Source organism: Cebus imitator, unplaced genomic scaffold (assembly GCF_001604975.1).
Source record: "Cebus imitator isolate Cc_AM_T3 unplaced genomic scaffold, Cebus_imitator-1.0 Scaffold136, whole genome shotgun sequence".
Taxonomy (NCBI): Eukaryota; Metazoa; Chordata; class Mammalia; order Primates; family Cebidae; genus Cebus; species Cebus imitator.
Window position 1 is genome coordinate 853,782 of NW_016107451.1, and position 17,947 is coordinate 871,728.

A 17,947-nucleotide genomic window follows, 5' to 3' on the forward strand; every position below is an offset into this window, starting at 1 on the left:
TACTGGGTTCTGTGTGGGTTATATATCTAGGCAGGATGGTACAGTACTGGGTTCTGTGTGGGGTATATAGCTGGGACGAATGATACAGTGCTGGGTTCTTTCAGTTCTTTGCTGCCATTGTCTGAGCCCTGTCTGAGCTTCAGTGTGTCTCTTTTGCTCCTGACCTGTGGCAAGCCAGAAATTGCATGTGTGTTCTAATCTTCTGATCTTTGTTCATCTCTCCAGCCTCTCATTTATCACCTATGGGCCACTCCTGTGTCCTGGGATGTAAAAATGAATTATTCACTAAAAAAGATCACAGTTTAGAGCTGTGCTGACCAGTATGGTGGCCACTAACTATATGTGGCTAAATTAATGGAAATAAAATAAAAATTAAGCTCCTTAGGCACTCTAGCCTTCCATCAGGTGCTTGTTAGTTATATGAAGCTAGTGGCTGCTGTTATGGTCACTGCAACAAGGAACATTTCCATCATCTTGGAAAGTTCTGTTGAACAGAATAATCTAAAGACAGGCATGGGTTTATATAATGAAGATGTACTGTGATACCCAGTATAACAGCGGTATATGAAATATTCTCTGAGCGTGAAGGGTAGGGTGTCAGGCTCAGCCTGGAGGTCGAGGGTTGGATGGGGAGGTTTAAGTGAGGAAAAGGGGACTTTATTAGATAAAGAAAGGAGTGCATAAGAAGGGATTCTAGGCAGGGAGAGAGCACAGCAATGTAAAGAACATGGGGAATTTAGGGCGCCACGAGTAAGTCTTCGTTACTGAAGTGTAGATTGATCAGCTAGGGTGAAGGCAGAAGGAGGAGCCTCCAGAGATCAGACCGGAAAAGTTATTTACTCACTAGGAATGTATCAGTCACCTGCTTGACGCACTGTGGATATACTGTGGTGAACAAGATATACAAAGTCCTTGTTCTGATGAACACTCAGCCCCTCCTGTTCATAGGTTTTGCGTCTGGTGTCAACCAACCATGGACTAAGGAAAAAACAGTAAAAAATAACAATATGACAATAGAAAAACACAGCATGACACCTACATAGATGGCATTTACGTTGCATTAGGTATTGTAAGCAATCTAGTCATGACTTAAAGTATACAGGAGGATGTGTGTATATTGTATGCAAACTCTTTTTATGTAAGGGAGTTGACCATCTGTGGATTTTGGTATCTGTGGGTTGCTACACCTAATCTCTCATAGATACCAAGGGATGACCAGGTGTGTGTATATAATTTGGGGATAAGTGGTGATAAGTGCTGTCTATGAAAGCGGGGTAAACCAAAGCAGTAGCTCTCATACTTTACTGCATACAAACTGCCACTTGGGGAGTTTAAAAAATTTGTGATGCTCAGACTCACCCCTAATCCAATTAAATAATGTTTTGATATGAAAGCTAGGCATCAGTGTTTTTTAAAGATTTCTAGGAAATTTATTTTTTTCTCTTTGAGACGGAGTCTCTCTCTGTCGCCAGGCTGGAGTACAGTGGTGCCATCTCGGCTAACTGCAACCCGCATGTCCTGGGTTCAAGCAATTCTCCAGCCTCAGCCTCCTGAGTAGCTGACTACAAGGATGCGCCACCATGGCCAGCTAATTTTTGTATTTTTAGTAGAGATGGGGTTTTGCCATGTTGGTCAGGCTGGTCTCAATCTCTTGACCTCATGATCCACCCACCTCGGCCTCCCAAAGTACTGGGATTATAGGCATGAACCACTGTGCCCGGCCAGGAAATTTCAATGTACTGTAAAGTTTGGGAACCACTGGCCTAGAAAAGAAATCATACAAAGGCCCAGTTTGGGAGCATGCTCATCACATTCAAGGAACAGGAAGAGGTAGTGGAGTAAGATTATGTAGGACTTTTGTAGGTCATCGTAAGGACTTTTTGGCTTTCATTTGGATATTAAGTGTGGTCTCTTTTTGCCCACTCACTTGGGCTGCAGTGTAGCAAATAGAATTCTTCTACTCAGGATCAGAACCTTAAATCCTGACAGAAATCTCTTTTCCTTTAAACACCTTTGTTCGGGGGCTGGGTGCAGTGTCTCACCCATGTGATCCCAGCACTTTGGAAGGCTGAGACAGGGGGAATCACCTGAGGTAAGGAGTTTGAAAGCAGCCCAGCCAAAATGGTGAAACCCTGTCTCTATTAAAAAAAGAAACAGAAATTGGCTGGGCGTGCTAGCACATAATTCCAGCTACTCGGGAGGCTGAGGCACAGGAATCCCTTGAACCCAGAAGGTAGAGGTTGCAGTGAACCGAGATCGCATGACTGCACTCCAGCCTGGGCGACAGAGGGAGACTTCATCTCAAAATAAATACATACATACATGTATACATACATACATACATATCTTTGGATTTTGTCACGTGACTCTCCAAAAAGAAATGGATTTAAATTCTCACAGATAGTGATGTGTATGCTATGTCCCTACAACATTAATCTATTTTTCTTATGAGTTTTTTTGGTGTATATTACCTGGATAACCTATTTAATCACTATGAAATCTATCTATCTATCTGTCTGTCTTTTTTTTTTGAGACAGAGTGTCGCTCTGTCCCAGACTGGAGTGCAGTGGCACAATCTCGGCTCACTGCAACCTCCGCCTCCCAGGTTCAAGCGATTCTCCTGCCTCAGCCTCCTGAATAGCTGGAATTACAGGCACATGCCACCACGCCCAGCTAATTTTTGAATTTTTGATAGAGATGAGGGTTTCACCACGTTGGCCAGGCTGGTCTTGGACTCCTGATCTTGTGATCCACCTGCCTCGGCCCCTCAGAGTGCTGGCCCTATCTATTATTTTTTTAAATTAAGTCTCACTCTGTTTCCCAGGCTGTAGTGCAGTGGCATGATCACAGCTCACTGCAACCTCTGCTTCCTGGGCTCCCACTAAGCATCCCGAGTAGCTAGAACTACAGGTGTACGCCACCATGCCTGGCTAATTTTTTTTTTTTTTTTTTTTGTAGAGACGAGATTTCACCATGTTGGCCCAGGCTGGCCTCAAACTCATGAGCGCAAGCAATCCACCCACCTGGGCCTTCCAAAGTGCTGGGATTACTATACATGTGAGCCAGCGTGTTTGGCATTTAGTCTTTTTAAAATACTCATGCTTGGTTCTGCACCGCTGCTAGTCTATAAGTTACTTGGAACCAGAACCACTGAGACTTGTCCAAGTGTGAAATGACAGTCTCCTTCAGGTCTTCCCGCTCTTTGTTTCCATTGCCATGGGATGATTGCAACAACAGCCTTTTACCTGGTCTCCTCACCTCCACACACTTGACTCCACCCAGTCCCTCACCCCTCGACCATAAGTTTTCTAAACAGACAGAACAACCTTTAAAAATACAGGTTTGCTCATGTCACTTCCCTACTTAAAACCCTTCAATACCTTTAATGAAGATCACATTTTTTTTTTTGAGACCAAGTCGCCTAGGCTGGAGTGCAGTGGTGCTTTCTCTGCTCACTACAGCCTCCGCCTCCCGGGTTCAAACGATTCTCCTGCCTCAGCCTTCCGAGTAGCTGGGACTACAGGCACCTGCCAGCACGCCCAGCTAATTTTTGTATTTTTAGTAGAGACAGGGTTTCACCATGTTGGCCAGGATGGTCTCATCTCTTGATCTCATGATCCACCCGCTTCAACCTCCCAAAGTGCTGGGATTACAAGCGTGAGCCACTGTACCCGTCCCGAAGATCACATTCTTTAACAAGGACTTGTCCAACATGCCCTGCCTACTTCTTCAGCCTTTCTCCTATGGAATCAATAATCTAGCCATGCCAACCTACAATATACCACTTTTGAGAATATCATACATGTTGTTCCCTTTGCTTAAGACACATCAGGACATGACTCCCTATGTTTCCTCAGCCCTCACTTTTCTTTTTTTTTTTTTTTTTTTTTGAGACGGAGTTTCGATCTTGTTACCCAGGCTGGAGTGCAATGGCGCAATCTCGGCTCACCGCAACCTCCGCCTCCTGCGTTCAGGCAATTCTCCTGCCTCAGCCTCCCGAGTAGCCGGGACTACAGGCATGCACCACCATGCCCAGCTAATATTTTGTATTTTTAGTAGAGACGGGGTTTCACCATGTTGACCAGGATGGTCTCGATCTCTTGACCTCGTGATCCACCCGCCTCGGCCTCCCAAAGTGCTGGGATTACAGGCGTGAGCCACCGCGCCCGGCCTTCAGCCCTCACTTTTCAACTCAAAGGTCTTTTCCTCTGAGAAGATGGCTCGGATGCTGCTTCTGTGTATTTCCACAGCATCCTCGCCTTTGCCAGTCTTGGCACTTCATAATTGTCTGTGTTACTCACAGAGCGAGGATTATCTCTGCCTTGTTCACAGCTTGTGCACTGTGCTTTGTACATAAAACTTGCCCAGTAGGTTTTTATTGAATGAGTAAATGTGTGGGTCCATGTGTGAGAAAGTCGTCACCATCCCTCTTACGCTTTGTCAACCTGTTCATTTATAAGATGGGTTTGACAGCTGGGTGCGGTGAGTCACATCTGTAATCCCAGCACTTTGGGAGCCGGAGGTGGGTGGATCTCTTGAGGCCAGAAGTTCAAGACCAAACTGGCCAACATGGCAAAATCCCATCTCTACTAAATATACAAAAATTAGCCGGGTGTGGTGGCATGGGCCTGTAGTCCCAGCTACTTGGGAGGCTGAGGCACAAGACTTGCTTGAACCCAGGAGGTGGAGGTTGGATTGCGCCAGTGCACTCCAGCCTGGACCACAAAGCAAGACTCTGTCTCAGCAACAACAAAAGACAGGCTTGAGCTTGTGTATGTGCCCTTGGAAAATTGTTGTCCGGTCGTCCACCTGATGACATAGTGGGAGCTTCAGCCATTTCCTCTTCTCTCTCACTTGTGGAGTGCAGACACAGCGTGTCCTAGCTCCCCTACTATTTGGGTGGATGGGCCTGAGAGTTCCCAGGTATGAGAGAGATGAGTCAGAAAGGAGAGTCATTCAGAAACTAACCCAGTCAGAGCAACAGTGTTGCCCTTTGGCTGAACTTTCTGTCTCTTTTTCTGTGTACCTGAGATACTAAGCTGGCAGCAAGTTTGAGTTGGTTGTTAGAGATTGTCACACCACAGCATCGGGACTCATAAATCTTAATCTGGCACTTTCCTTTGATAGCGTTGTTTTGGGAAATGTCCAGGAGCCCTCTGGTCTAAGTGAAGTCCCTATTGGGCTTGGGTGTATTCTGTTTCTACCCTGTCACTTAGCCCCATCGTGGCTTCTAAGGTGGAAACCTGGAGAGCCCCAGTTATATTTCTCTGTAGCCTTTGGAGTGTGTGAGTTCAGCAGCTGCAAGAGCAGCAGTCTTTGGCATTTGTTGTCACTTGTGCTGTGATAGAATGGGATGGTGCTTACACAGCTGGTAAGAAAAGTTGTATTTACTTAGAATCATGCATTTGTGGGCTCTTAGCATTGGAAGAAATACTGAAAATTGGTGCTTCTCTTGTGATGGTGAAAGATGGGTGGATATCGGAATATTCTGTGGTGCATAGGGGTTCTTTTAAACTATACTCTTCATCACTACCCATCTTCACCTCTTAGCCCATGAGAATCATAACTTTCCAATACATGTGTGTGGTAGCTCTTAAGTGCTGTGCATGGGGAAGCATATTTTGAGACACCAGTGTTGTAGATTAACCCAGGGATCAGCAGACATTTTTTTTTTCTGTAATGATTCAGATAGTAAATATTTTAGGCTTTGTGGAACATGTGCCTTCTGCTGTGGCTACTCAGCTCTGCCTTTGTAGGGGAAAGCAGCCATTGACAGCACATAAATGATTGTGACTGTGTTTCAACAGAGCTTTATTTATGGAAACTGAAATTTATGTTTCATATAATTTTCATGTCATGAAATATTCTTTGATTTTTTTCAGCCACTAAAAAAATGTAAAAAACATTCTTAGCTCATGGGCTGTACAGAAACAGGTGGCAGGCTACATTTGACCCATGGCCATAATTTGCCAGCGTCTGATATAGCCCAGTGGTTCTCAAATCTGGCTATTTTTCACAATGACCTGGAGACCTTTAAAAATGTTGATTCAAAGTCCTCTAATTTAAAAATGTTGATTCTGTAGGAATGGGGAATCTGTATTTTTTACAAAAGCTGGTCAGGTGATATATACATACTCACGGTTATGAAATTACCAGTACTGATCTCACATTTAATTGTTGAAGAAACAGCCCTAGAAAGTTTACGTGACTTGCTGATAATTAGCAGCAAATAAATGGCATAACCAAAATTTGAACCTAGGTCTTCAACTCTTAAGATAGTGGTCTTTGTTCTTACCATTCTGTCATATTCCTTGCCCCCAGTAAATACAAAATATTCACATATTCTTGGCTCCTTCTTTCCTTTATACCTGGTACTAGTTTCCTTTCTGAGAGCCAGCCAGGTACTCTGAGCTCAGCTGTCCCTCTGCTGGCTGGCTGTGTTTTCTGGAGCTGACTGCTGATTTCGCCCAGTTTCCCTCAGTCTGCTGGCTTTCACTGGGAGAGATAATGAAGTAGCGAATTGCTTTAATATAGGCGGCAGCACTAAACTGCAGTGCAAAGTTGAGAGCCATCGTTGCAAGGGGTGCATTGATTGGAAGAGGTCATTTTAAAAGGCACATTTTACACTTAAATTCACATGTCTCAGACCTAGCTGTCTTCAGTGGGACATCTCTACAGTAACGTATGTTTAATTGTAGCTAACTGAGCTTTCATCCACCCCTAAACAGTTGTGGAGTGGAGGAAGTCAAGGGTGAAGAGCGGCTGCCATCCCGGTTCTTCCGCAGCCTCTGTGTGGCTCTTTGGTCCAAGTAAGGGACTTAAGGAATGATTTTGATTTGCTCTATCTTCCGCAAGGCATTTGAGTCATGCTATTAGGTTTGCCCATACTACTTCTACTACTGCTGCTGTTGCTGCTGTTGCTGCTGCTGCTGCTGCTGCTGCTGCTGCTGCTGCTGCTGCTGCTACTGCTGCTACTGCTGCTGCTGCTACTACTACTACTACCACCACCACCACCACCACCACCACCACCACCACCACTACTACTACTACCACCACCACCACTACTACTACTACTGCTACTGCTACTGCTACTATTACTACTACTACTACTACTACTACGTCTACTTCTGCTTCTACTGTTTCTTCCTTCTCCTTCTCCTCCTCCTCCTTTTCCTTCTTCTTTTTCTTTCTTCCTTCTTCCTTATTCCTTCTTCTTCTTACTTTTTCTTACTTCTGTCTCTACTGAATGATTATTGCATTACTGATAAGTTTCCACATTTTGTGTACCAGGTCCCCCTCATTTTTTTTTTTTTTTTTAAATTCTCATTTCCTTAGGTCCCCACTTCCCCAGAGACTTTTCCTGTCTCTGTGACAGGGAAAATTGCAGTAAGGGAAACAGTGCCTCCTGGCACCTTCATAGGCCTTGCTTAGGTATGGGAGCACAAATGGGAAATTGGCAAATTAGTACGTTATCTATCTTTGTTCTTGGACTGTAAGCTCCTTGGCATTAGAGACTCTGTCTTCACGGTTTGCTCTTGTGTCTAGCATAGGAATGCAGGGATGAGGATGACGTATGAACAGCATTACCAGTGGGCTCACATCCTCCCCTGCCTTGTGATCTCAGTGCTTGAGGGAGACTAATAAGTGGGCTTCCATTGAATGCTGTGAAAGTCCTGGCCGTTTTACTAACAGGCACTGATGAAATTTGGTCCCCACCTATGTTGTCTCATATCTAAGAGGATAGATCCCTTTTTAAAAATGCAACAAAGTTTTGCTTTTTAAAAAATTTATGGGGCCAAGAGCAGTAGCTCATGTCTGTAATCCCACCACTTTAGGAGACTGAGGCAGGGGATCACTTGAGCCCAGGAGTTTGAGAACCACCTGGGCAATATAGTGAGACCTTGTCTGTACAAAAGATAAAAACACTATCTAGTTATGGTTGTGTGTGCCTGTGGTCCCAGCTACTCAGAAGGCTGTTGTGGGAGGATTGCTTGAGTGCAGGACATCTAGACTACAGTGAGCCTTGATCGCGTCACTCTATTCCAGTCTGGGTGACAGAGCAAGACCCTGTCTCAAAAGGAAAATGTGTATATAAAAATAGAGACGTTCCATACAGATAAGAGAGTGATAATTTATGCTCCTCAAAATCACTTTAAAAATGCCCTTTGGAATTCCTTTAATACTGACTACTCTTACTATCCTTAAAATGATTGACTTTTCAGAAATTCAGTTTTTCACACGACTCTTTAAAAGCAGGAGCCACTCTTTCGGAACTGAAATTGGGCCTGTTTCAGAATCCCCTCCTTTTGTGTTGTGTTGATGCCTCTGAGCAGCTTTTCTCTCCTTCCTTGCTCCACCGTCACCAAGCCCTTAGACACAATTGTGAGTGATAATTTTCAAGGCTTGTATAAAACATCCTCTCCTCAAACTAATTTGTATTATTTCATTTCATCCTTTTAGTTTGGAGTTAGGTAACGTCAGTGGTAGAAATTCCATTTTACAGTCCAGGAATAATCTAAAACATTTTACGTATAATCCCACAGTTAATGACAGGACAGACTTTATTGTGTCCAGAGACCTACCCATCCATCTCCTACCATTAGTGTCTCAGGGTTAAGCTCAGGAGCCCTCAGTGAACTGGTTTTGGACTTGAAGTAAGGAGCCAGAAGACCTTTAATAATTCCAGCATTGCCTCTCAGGGATACACCCAAGAAGCATTTTTGTTTCAGTGAGCAGTAGCTACATATGTAAGGAAGACCTAGATGCAGGTAGCCCCACAATTAGAGAAGTAACATTTATTTTCCACCTGAGCGAGACCCATCTAGGTGTATTATTAAAAATAAAAATCTGCCAAGCAAGGTGGCTAACACCTGTAATCTGAGCACTTGGGGAGGCCAGGGCTGGAGGGTTGCTTGAAGCCAGGAGTTTGAGACCAGCCTGGGCAACAAAGTGAGAAGCCCATCTCTACAAAAAATAATAAATTAACCCTGAGCATTGGCATGCGCCTGTAATCCTAGATCTTTGGGGAGGCTAATGCAAGAGGATTGCTTGAGCCCAGGAGTCAAGAGGCTGCAGTGAGCTGTCATGTTGCCACTGCATTCCAGGCTGGGTGACAGAGCGAGACACTGTCTCTAAAATAAATAAATAATAAAAATTTAAAAGTTGTAGAAATGGAAGCTAGTCCATGGTGATGTGTTAGAGAGAAAGGAGTAAGGAAGCTCAGACTGAGGCTTTTCTGACTGTGGATTTGGTGTCAGTTAAGAGTTCTCCAGAGGTTCTGCCTTAGTGCTAGTTGACTTCATATTTTGTCTCGTAAATGTTGTTTAGGTCCGATTTGATCAATATGCAACAAATCTCCCTCATGTTGCATATCTTCTGATGTATCTGCATTTTTAGCTCCTTTCCTAATTGAAGTGTTAATTGATGACAACAAAGAGAGAGTATGTTTAGCAGTGACGTTCAGGCTAAAAATAAAGCAGTGGTTCTCATTAACTAAGGTTAGGAAGCATGTGTGTATAGTTTGAAAAAGTTATCTAAGATTTTCTTCACTTCCACTAGTTGAAAAGTAATGCATTGAAATCTGCTTTTTGCAGTTAAAATATGGTAGTGGCAAGTATGGATTCAGGTAATTCGGTGGGCTTCATCTCCTACCCTAAGGAAGGATCTTTGTGAAGTATAGGTAGAAGCATAGATGTTCCGGATCTCTTGGGGGTCTCATTTTGTCCAGGAGGCATTGTGGTTCAAACAGTGTGAGCTTCCTATGTAATCAGGAAGGAAAACTTGAATGGGTTTTTAGTTGCTCTTCAGTTCCCTCATTAGCTCTTCATTGAATCAACTCACCAATTCTTTTTCTGAGACAGGTATAGGATAAGAGAAAGAACACTGTGGAATCTGAAGACCTGGGTTCAGGTTCTAACTCTTGTCATTTACTAGTGTAAAGTGGCTTAAATTTCTGAGTCGGCTTGGGGGATGGTATTTAGGCTCTAATGAAGTGGGTTAATATCTTTTTTTTTTTTTTTGAGAGACAGAGTTTCACTCCGTTGCCCAGGCTGGAGTGCAGTGGAGTGATTGTGGCTCACTGCAACCTCTGCCTCCCAGGTTCAAGAAATTTTCCTGCCTCAGCCTCCCTAGTAGCTGGAATTACAGGTGCCCACCACCATGTCTGGCTAATTTTTGTATTTTTAGTAGAGATGGGGTTTCACCATGTTGGCCAGGCTGGTCTCAAACTCCTGACTGCAGGTGATCCACCCACCTCACAGGCGTGAGCCACTGTACCTGGCCGTACAAGTACCCTTTAAATATAACCAGTTTAATAAAGGATTCCTTGTAATTATGAATGAGTTAACCAGTTTATGATTGACAACTATAGGAAGAGGGGTAACTGAGTTAAAATAGAAATAGAGAGAGGATGTATATTCCTAACATTTTATTTGATATAACATTCTTTCTGTAGAAAAGTTACAAGAATAATAACAAAAAACTCCCACATATTCTTCTCCCAAATTCTCCAGTTGTTACCATTTCACTTGTTTCATCATTCATTAGTAGACAGTGTTAACAATCCAGTGTTTGCAGATCAGGCATTTAGATCCATTGCCTAAGATCCCACCACAGGTAAATGGCAGAGATGGAAGTGAAACACAGGTCTTTCGTGGGAAGGTTCCTGCTTCTCACTATCTTCCTCTACGAGTAGATCTAGAGATCTGCACTCTAGCCAGGTTTTGCCACTAACGTTGGTATAGCTAGTGGCAATTTATTTTGCAGCTGTTCCTCACTCTTCCATTCTGGGCTTTTGTTTTGTTTCGTTTTGTTTTTGAGACAGAGTTTCATTCTTTGTTGCCCAGGCTGGAGTGCCATGGTGCAATCTTGGCTCGCTGCAACCTCTACTGGGTTCGAGCAATTCTCCAGCCTCAACCTCCCGAGAAGCTGGTATTACAGGTGACCAGCACCATGCCCAGCTAATTTTTGGGTATTTTTAGTAGAGACGGGGTTTCACCATGTTGGTCAGGCTGGTCGAGAACTCCTGACCTCAAGTGATCCACCTGCCTCAGCCTCCCAAAGCGCTGGGATTACAGGCATGAGCCACTGCACTCAGCGTCTTCCATTCTTTTGATGAAACCCAGTGTCCCTGGCCCTGACTCACCTTGCTGTATAGACAGGTTATCTTCAATGAAATATTCTGAGCTTTTTATCTATAAATTAGTGTTAATCTAGTATTACCGATTAAGTGCAACTTATTTAAAGCAAAAACAGAATGAACATTCTATGTGGAGTTTGATGTTGATCATTGATAAAGTGAGAATGTACCCATTTTCCCACACCTGGCTTCCATATGAAGTTGATGGCACTGCCATAGTTTGATTGTTGTTCTTTTTTTCAAGGAGATTAAACAGGGAATTTGTCCTTTTGGGCCAGACTGCCCAGGGATGCTGGACTGTACCTTGCCCAAACCACTGGCATCCTGGGGTCAGGATTCTTGACTTCTCTTCCTGGCTGGCTACAGAGCCCTGAATATATTGCTTCTAAGAGATCAGGGAAGATGACAAGGAGGTATATTTTTTAGATTGTCTCTGCTTTCTTTGGGTTTGATTTGAAAATTTTTTCCCTCCCTTGTTTTGCTGAGAAATCTTTTGGTTTCGATGGAAGTAGATTTTCTAGAACCTTGAACCACGATTGTAAATTGGTGGCTCATAAGCCAGATGTGGCTGGCAAATGTGTATTTTGGCTTCTTTAATGCTTAAATCATTTTCATTAGTAGCCAACATGTAAAAGCCAGAGGATTTCACATAAAAACCCAGATTTGGCCAAGTGCAATGACTCACACATGTGATCCCAGCACTTTGGGAGGCTGAGGCGGGAGGATTGCTTAAACCCAGGATTTTGAGACCAGTCTGGGCAACATAGTGAGAACTCTACAAAAAGTTAATAGTTATCTGGGTGTGGTGACACATACCTGTAGTCCCAGCTAATCAGGAGGCTGAGGCAGGGGGATTGCTTGAGCCCAGGAGGTCAGGGTTGCAGTGAGCTGTGATCACACCACTGTACTCCAGCCTGGGTGACAGAGTGAGACCTTGTCTCAAAAAGACAAAACTGGCCAGATGCAGTGGCTCACAACTGTGATCCCAGCACTTTGGGAGGCCAAGCAGGCAGATCACTTGAGGCCAGGAGTTGGAGACCAGCCTGGCCAACATGGCAAAACCCCATCTCTTCTAAAAATACAAAAATTAGGGTTGTGGGGGCACATCCGTGTAATCCCAGCTACTTGGATGGCTGAGGCATGAGAATTGCTTGAACTTGGAGGTGGAGGTTGTAGTGAGCTGAAATCGTGGTCCTGCACTCACAGGGCCTGGGCGACAGTGAGATTCTGTCTCAGATACACAAAAAACCAAAACACATTGCAGTTTCCAGCTTGGGCCCCCATAGAGTATTTGGCTAAAACTGGAGTGGAATAGTCATAGGTTACTACTGTCTCAGTCAGCATACTTCATGCCCAGCCCTTGTAGACACTTGAGTTTTCAGCTCCAGACCTAGGACATGAATTCCAGTGTTTAAAGCTGGTTATGAAAGAAGACTCCTACCTTCCTAGATAGGTAGGTAGAAAAATAAATCAAACCAAGGACTTCACTATTATCCTCGTTCCTTTAAGAGTTTCATTTCCATCTTTATGGGGCCAGAGTGGCTCCTGCATCCTCGGAGAGCCGTGGGCATCTTTCTTAACATCCTGCTTGTTCAGATTCTCTGCCTCATCACCTGCACACAGGTGCCACTGCCGGCAGAGGGTGCTGTCTGCTCACTGAGCCTGCTGTCATCTTGGCTCAGCTCAGCGGCAGCTGTTGGGCATGTGCCCTGGATCTGTGAGAGTTTGGGCATGTCCATTTGGTTCCCATCCCTAGTGCCCACCCCTTAGACCCTGGCCAGGTTATTGTGTCACTGGGGACTCTGTTCAGTAACAGGAAACTGGGGAAAGTTTAATTGTTTTCTCCTCTCCCTTTTTCCCATGCAGCTGAACAAAAGGTTCATCCTCAGTTTTCTCCATGCCCATGGGAAGCTGTTTACCCGGATTGGGTAAGTGTGCAGGATGTTTATTTTATTTTCCTACATTACAAGTCATTTTGGAATTTCATATTGTTAGCAACTAGACTGTGTTTGTAACTGAGGGCACAGGGTGTGAATTCTTAGAGGCCTCCACCTTCTCTTCTTTTCCCTTCATCTTCTTTCCTACTGTGCTCATGAAATTTGGGAAATATTACTCTCTCCCTTGCCTCTTCTTTCTATACCTTTCCTAAAACCCCCCTTTAAATACATTCTTGTCCCAGCCCCCACCCCAGTCCCTCTGGATTTCTCTTTCCTCTGCCTTCCTGCTCAGTCCCTAGTGAACGCCTCAAGGCAGTCATGCTAAATCCCTGGGTACAACTGTCGGGGGTCCTCCTTGGGAATAACTCTATTCACTAATTTTCCATCAAAAGGAAGAGTACCATTTTCTTTCTGTGTCCTTCTGACCCATACCCTTTCCTTCTGTGCTCAGTTTCCTGTGCCTTATTGCTGATCTCATTAAAGACCAAGACTCTATGGTTTCATCATCCACTATATATACATCTCAGGGAAGGTAGTGTGTGCAAAACTAACACTTCAATGCTTAAATTCCTGGAAGGAGATTGAGTTTTGAGTATTCTCTGGGTGGATCAGAGTTCCACTGATCCTCACTGCATAAAATTAGTGATCCCAAGCCCAGCGCAACGCCTGCACGCCAGAGCAGTTGGAGGCCTGGTGCCTCTTTAGAGCAGGACCTCCCTGAGTATAGGAGAGTGAAGAGAGGAGTAGGTGGCAGTGATCCCAGACCAGTCTTCTACTGGGTCTTAATATTTTCTGAGTTGGAAGTTTATTGTGAGCTACCCTTTGGGGTGATTTGTTTTGAATTATAAATACCCCAGTTAATGTCAGTGTTTCCCTCATAACCTCATAAGTTTATCTGTAATTCTCTAGAAGGTTTTCTTTCTTTCTTTTCTTTCTTTCTTTCTTTCTTTTCTTTTCTTTCTTCTTCTTTTTTTTTTTTGAGACAGTCTCGCTCTGTTGCCCAGGCTGGAGTGTAGTGGCATGATCTTGGCTCACTGCAACTTCTGCCCCCTGGGTTCAAGTGAATCTCCTGCCTTAGCCTCCCAAGTAGCTGGGATTACAGGCATGTGCCACGACACCTGGCTAAGTTTTGCATTTTTAGTAGAGATGGGGTTTCACCATTTTGGCCAGGCTGGTCTTGAACTGCTGACCTCATATGATCTACCCACCTCGGCCTCCCAAATTGCTGGGATTACAGGTGTGAGCTACCACGCCTGGCCTAGAAGGCTCTCTTAGTGGCGGTAGGGGCTATGTCAGTTTCCACATACTATTGTACTTTTTTGAGAAGCTGAAACTCTTGGTTCCGCTTAAAAAAACTTGGCCTATGGGCAGTGGGCTAGAAAGTGTGCTTATTACATATTCACTTGGTATCCACCTGGGCACGAATGACAATGATGGTCAATGTAAGCATAGTTTGGATTTCAGAATGACTTGGGAAAATTGGAGAAGGTGCTAGTAGATTAATCTCTAGCTGTAGAAATACTTGTGGAGACATTCACATAGGCAAACTAAGCTAGATGCATCACGAGGTCCATCTCCTGCCTCCCACCTCCCCCATCCTGCCCCTGTCACCAGTATAAGTTCCACTCTGGCTGCTTTTGCCTAACACTGTTATTGTTAGAGCCTGGCATATAATAGGTGCTCAGTTAGTATTTGTTATGTAAATGAATGAATTATTAAAAACAGATGGATTGTGAAGCACTACAGAGAAAGATCTAGTATTCTGGTAGGTTACCATAGACCCAAGACAATCACTAGTGAGTAATAAAAGGGTGTAGTTACAAGGTTGAAGGTGGATAAGATGACATTAATATCATCTTACAAATAACACCTCGGAGTAGGAAATACCATTGTGTTACACTTAAAGTAACAGTCGATGGTACTCCTGCTTCTTATTTCTTCTTCTTCTTCTTTTTTTTTTTTTTTAAAGGGATGGAGCCTATCTGTGTGACCCAGGCTGTAGTGCAGTGGCTGTTGACAGGCATGATTATACCACACTGTAGCCTTGAACCCCTGGCTCAGCCTCCCATGTCACTGGGACTACATGCTCACACCACCACACCTGGCTTGTTTATCTTTTTTAGTTCTTACTTTTTAATCTTTCTCTCCCTTACTATTCTTCGCTCAGCATTTTCTCTCCCCTTTCCCTTTGCCTATGTTTGTTCTTTAAATTTTCCTGTACCGTGGTGCCCTAAGTCAGGATTTCTCAACTCTTGGTGCTGTTGACATTTTGAACCGGATGACTGTGTTGTGAGGGGCTGTGCTGTGCCTTGTAGGATACTTAGGAGCATCCTGGTTGCTTTCCACTGTGCACTGGTAGCCCCCCCCCCCCGCCCCCGTCACCGCCCCACCAAATTCGATGATTAAAAACGTCTCCACACATTGCTACATGTTCCCTGGGAGACAAAATGCCCCTCATTGAGAGCTACTACTCAAGATGTTTCTTGCTCTGTTAGAGACTTTTGGGACTAGAACAGTTTTAAATTTTGGTGCAGAATGTAGGAACATTTAGGATATCAGGGTTTTGTTTGTTTGTTTGTTTTGTTTTGTTTTTAATCAGGTTAAGCAGTGGTTATACCCTGATTTCCCCTTCACCTCTAAAATTCTTATATTTCAACACATGTTTTGGAATAAGTTTGGGAAAGAACCACAGTAATGATTAAAAAGCCAGATAACGACTGGATGCAGTGGCTCACATCTATAATCCTAGCATTTTGGGAGGCCATGGTGGGAGAATTGCTTGAGCCCAGGAGTTCAAGACCAGCCTGGGCAACATAGGAAGAAGACCCCATTTTGATTTTTTTATGGATATAATAGAGAAATTATTTAAAAGCCAGAAAATGAGATCTGAAAGGAAAAATTAATTTTAAGAAACATTAAGGTAAAAAATATTTCTTTCCAGACAGCTGTAGGGTGCCTAACATATTGAAATAGAAAGAGTCCTAACAGGATAGTCTTGACTTTTATGGGATGACAGTAAGAGAAAATAGGCTTATGTTGTAGCTGGAGAGATCTGGGTTAGGTGTAAGAAAATTTCACAGAAGGGAAGATGTTTGAGAATTTTCTTTTGGAGGCCTTTAAAAATGAATAGATTATGTATGTCACTTGTCTGAGGTGGTTTACTGTGTTCCAGGTTATTTTTCAGGATCTCTTTTATTCCTGCACATAACATACTCCTGTCAAAAAGGTAAAGCCAGCCCAATTTCACCTTCATAAAAAATGACTCAGGGTTAAGGAAAATGTATGTCAGTTCTAGGCGCCTCATTCCTCTTAATCTGTCCTGAAGGTAAAAGAAAATTGAGCCCGGTATTTATTCTGGAAGGCAGAAAGAGAAATAACATTTCTATTGTGGGGGAAAAAAGTATAGAAGTCTGTAAGACTAGGAAAGCAATGAGCCCAAGCCACACACAACATCGTGGACTGTTGCCTAATGACCAAGAAGATGTGAAATGTGGGCGGTGTTGGAAACGAATTAAGAGTGAGGAGATTGTAATGGGGAGCAGCTAAAGGCACATCACTCTCCCACCTGCCTTTCAGAAAAGCCCCTCTGCTGCTTCCAGGCACGGTCTGCTCTGTGCCTGGTGCTCCACCTTGCATCAGCAGAGACTCGAATGCCTACTATGTGCAGGATCAGTCTTTACTCCCAGCACTAGCTGGCAAGAGGCTCAGAGCTTTAGAGGAAATCTTCACTGCCAGAAAGAGTTTTTTGCCACTTACTAGTTACAAGATCTCGAGAGTAAACAAGTCAGAGCTGCTGTGGGCTTCAACTAACCTTATCAGTGGTTAACAGAGATGTTCTCCAAGGTCCATTCCAGTCCTTACCTTCTGTAGCACTATGATTTGTTTCTTTTTCTCAATTCCACCCTGTCACATGGCTTCGTTCTTTGATTTTGTTCATTTGCTTCTGGGTTGTCCCTATCTTGCTCGGTTTTTAAGAATTAAGAGGTTGGGAAAAATCAACCTGGATTCTTTTCTGCAGAGAAGGTTGTCTAGCCCGGCTGTGCCCCTCAGCATTTGAAGGGTTGAGTCCTGGTCAGTTAGTCACTGTCTGAGTCAGTCCCGGATTTGGGTCCTGGTGTTGTCTGAAAGATTAGTTTCTTGAAACTGCCATTCAAATGAGACAAGGTGTCTCTTCACTTCACAAGGCGGCCACTTTTAGTCAGTGAAACACATATCCTGAAAACGATGATATCTTCTGAGGTTTTGAAAGATAGGGACAGAGTCATCTCAGACTCAGGGAAAGGAATCAGTTGGGTGCCGTATGGCTCCTGACAGATCCTTTCCTAGTGAGAGACAGATCAGACCTGCACTCAGACTCCGCTGAGGGAGGTTAGGAAGCTGGCAGCCTGTAGGCTCTGAACTTGCGACAAGTAGAATGCTTTTGCTTCGTATTATTGCCTTGATCACAGTTACCACTTTAGTTTTTACTTGCTTGCTTAGTCACGCTATTTACATAGCTTCAAAGTTCTTGGAATTCAAAGACTGATATATTTATTTTGTAGTTTGAATTTTAAAAAATATAATGTTTGTGTCTGATTCATTTTTTAAATTAACCAATGTTCTTAAATACAAAAGTAAGATGTATTCATTATGGAAGCAGTCTTTTTTCTTACTTTACAGTGCTCTTTGTAAAATATTTAGAAAACTCAGCAAAGAAGAACAAATAAAAAATTACCCATATTCCTACTACCTAGAGATAACTCCACCGTTAAAATTTAGTATATTTTTCAATTTTTTCTACATATCACATACACTTTTAAAAATTGCTTGAAAACTATTTTCATTTAATATATTTTGAAGTTTCTCTCACGTGATTAAAAAATGTAATACAAC

General features: G+C 43.5%; 1 protein-coding gene across 3 annotated transcripts in view; it reads left to right on the plus strand.

Annotated features, from left to right (window-relative positions):
- The window catches only part of SMG6 (SMG6 nonsense mediated mRNA decay factor), a 241,390-nt gene that overhangs the window by 52,789 nt on the left and 170,654 nt on the right, over nt 1–17,947 (plus strand). For all 3 annotated transcript variants that reach the window (XM_017541629.2, XM_017541631.2, XM_017541630.2), the window contains exon 9: nt 13,005–13,066. In XM_017541629.2, coding sequence (XP_017397118.1) covers nt 13,005–13,066 — 62 coding nt within the window. The remainder of the gene's footprint in view (nt 1–13,004; nt 13,067–17,947) is intronic.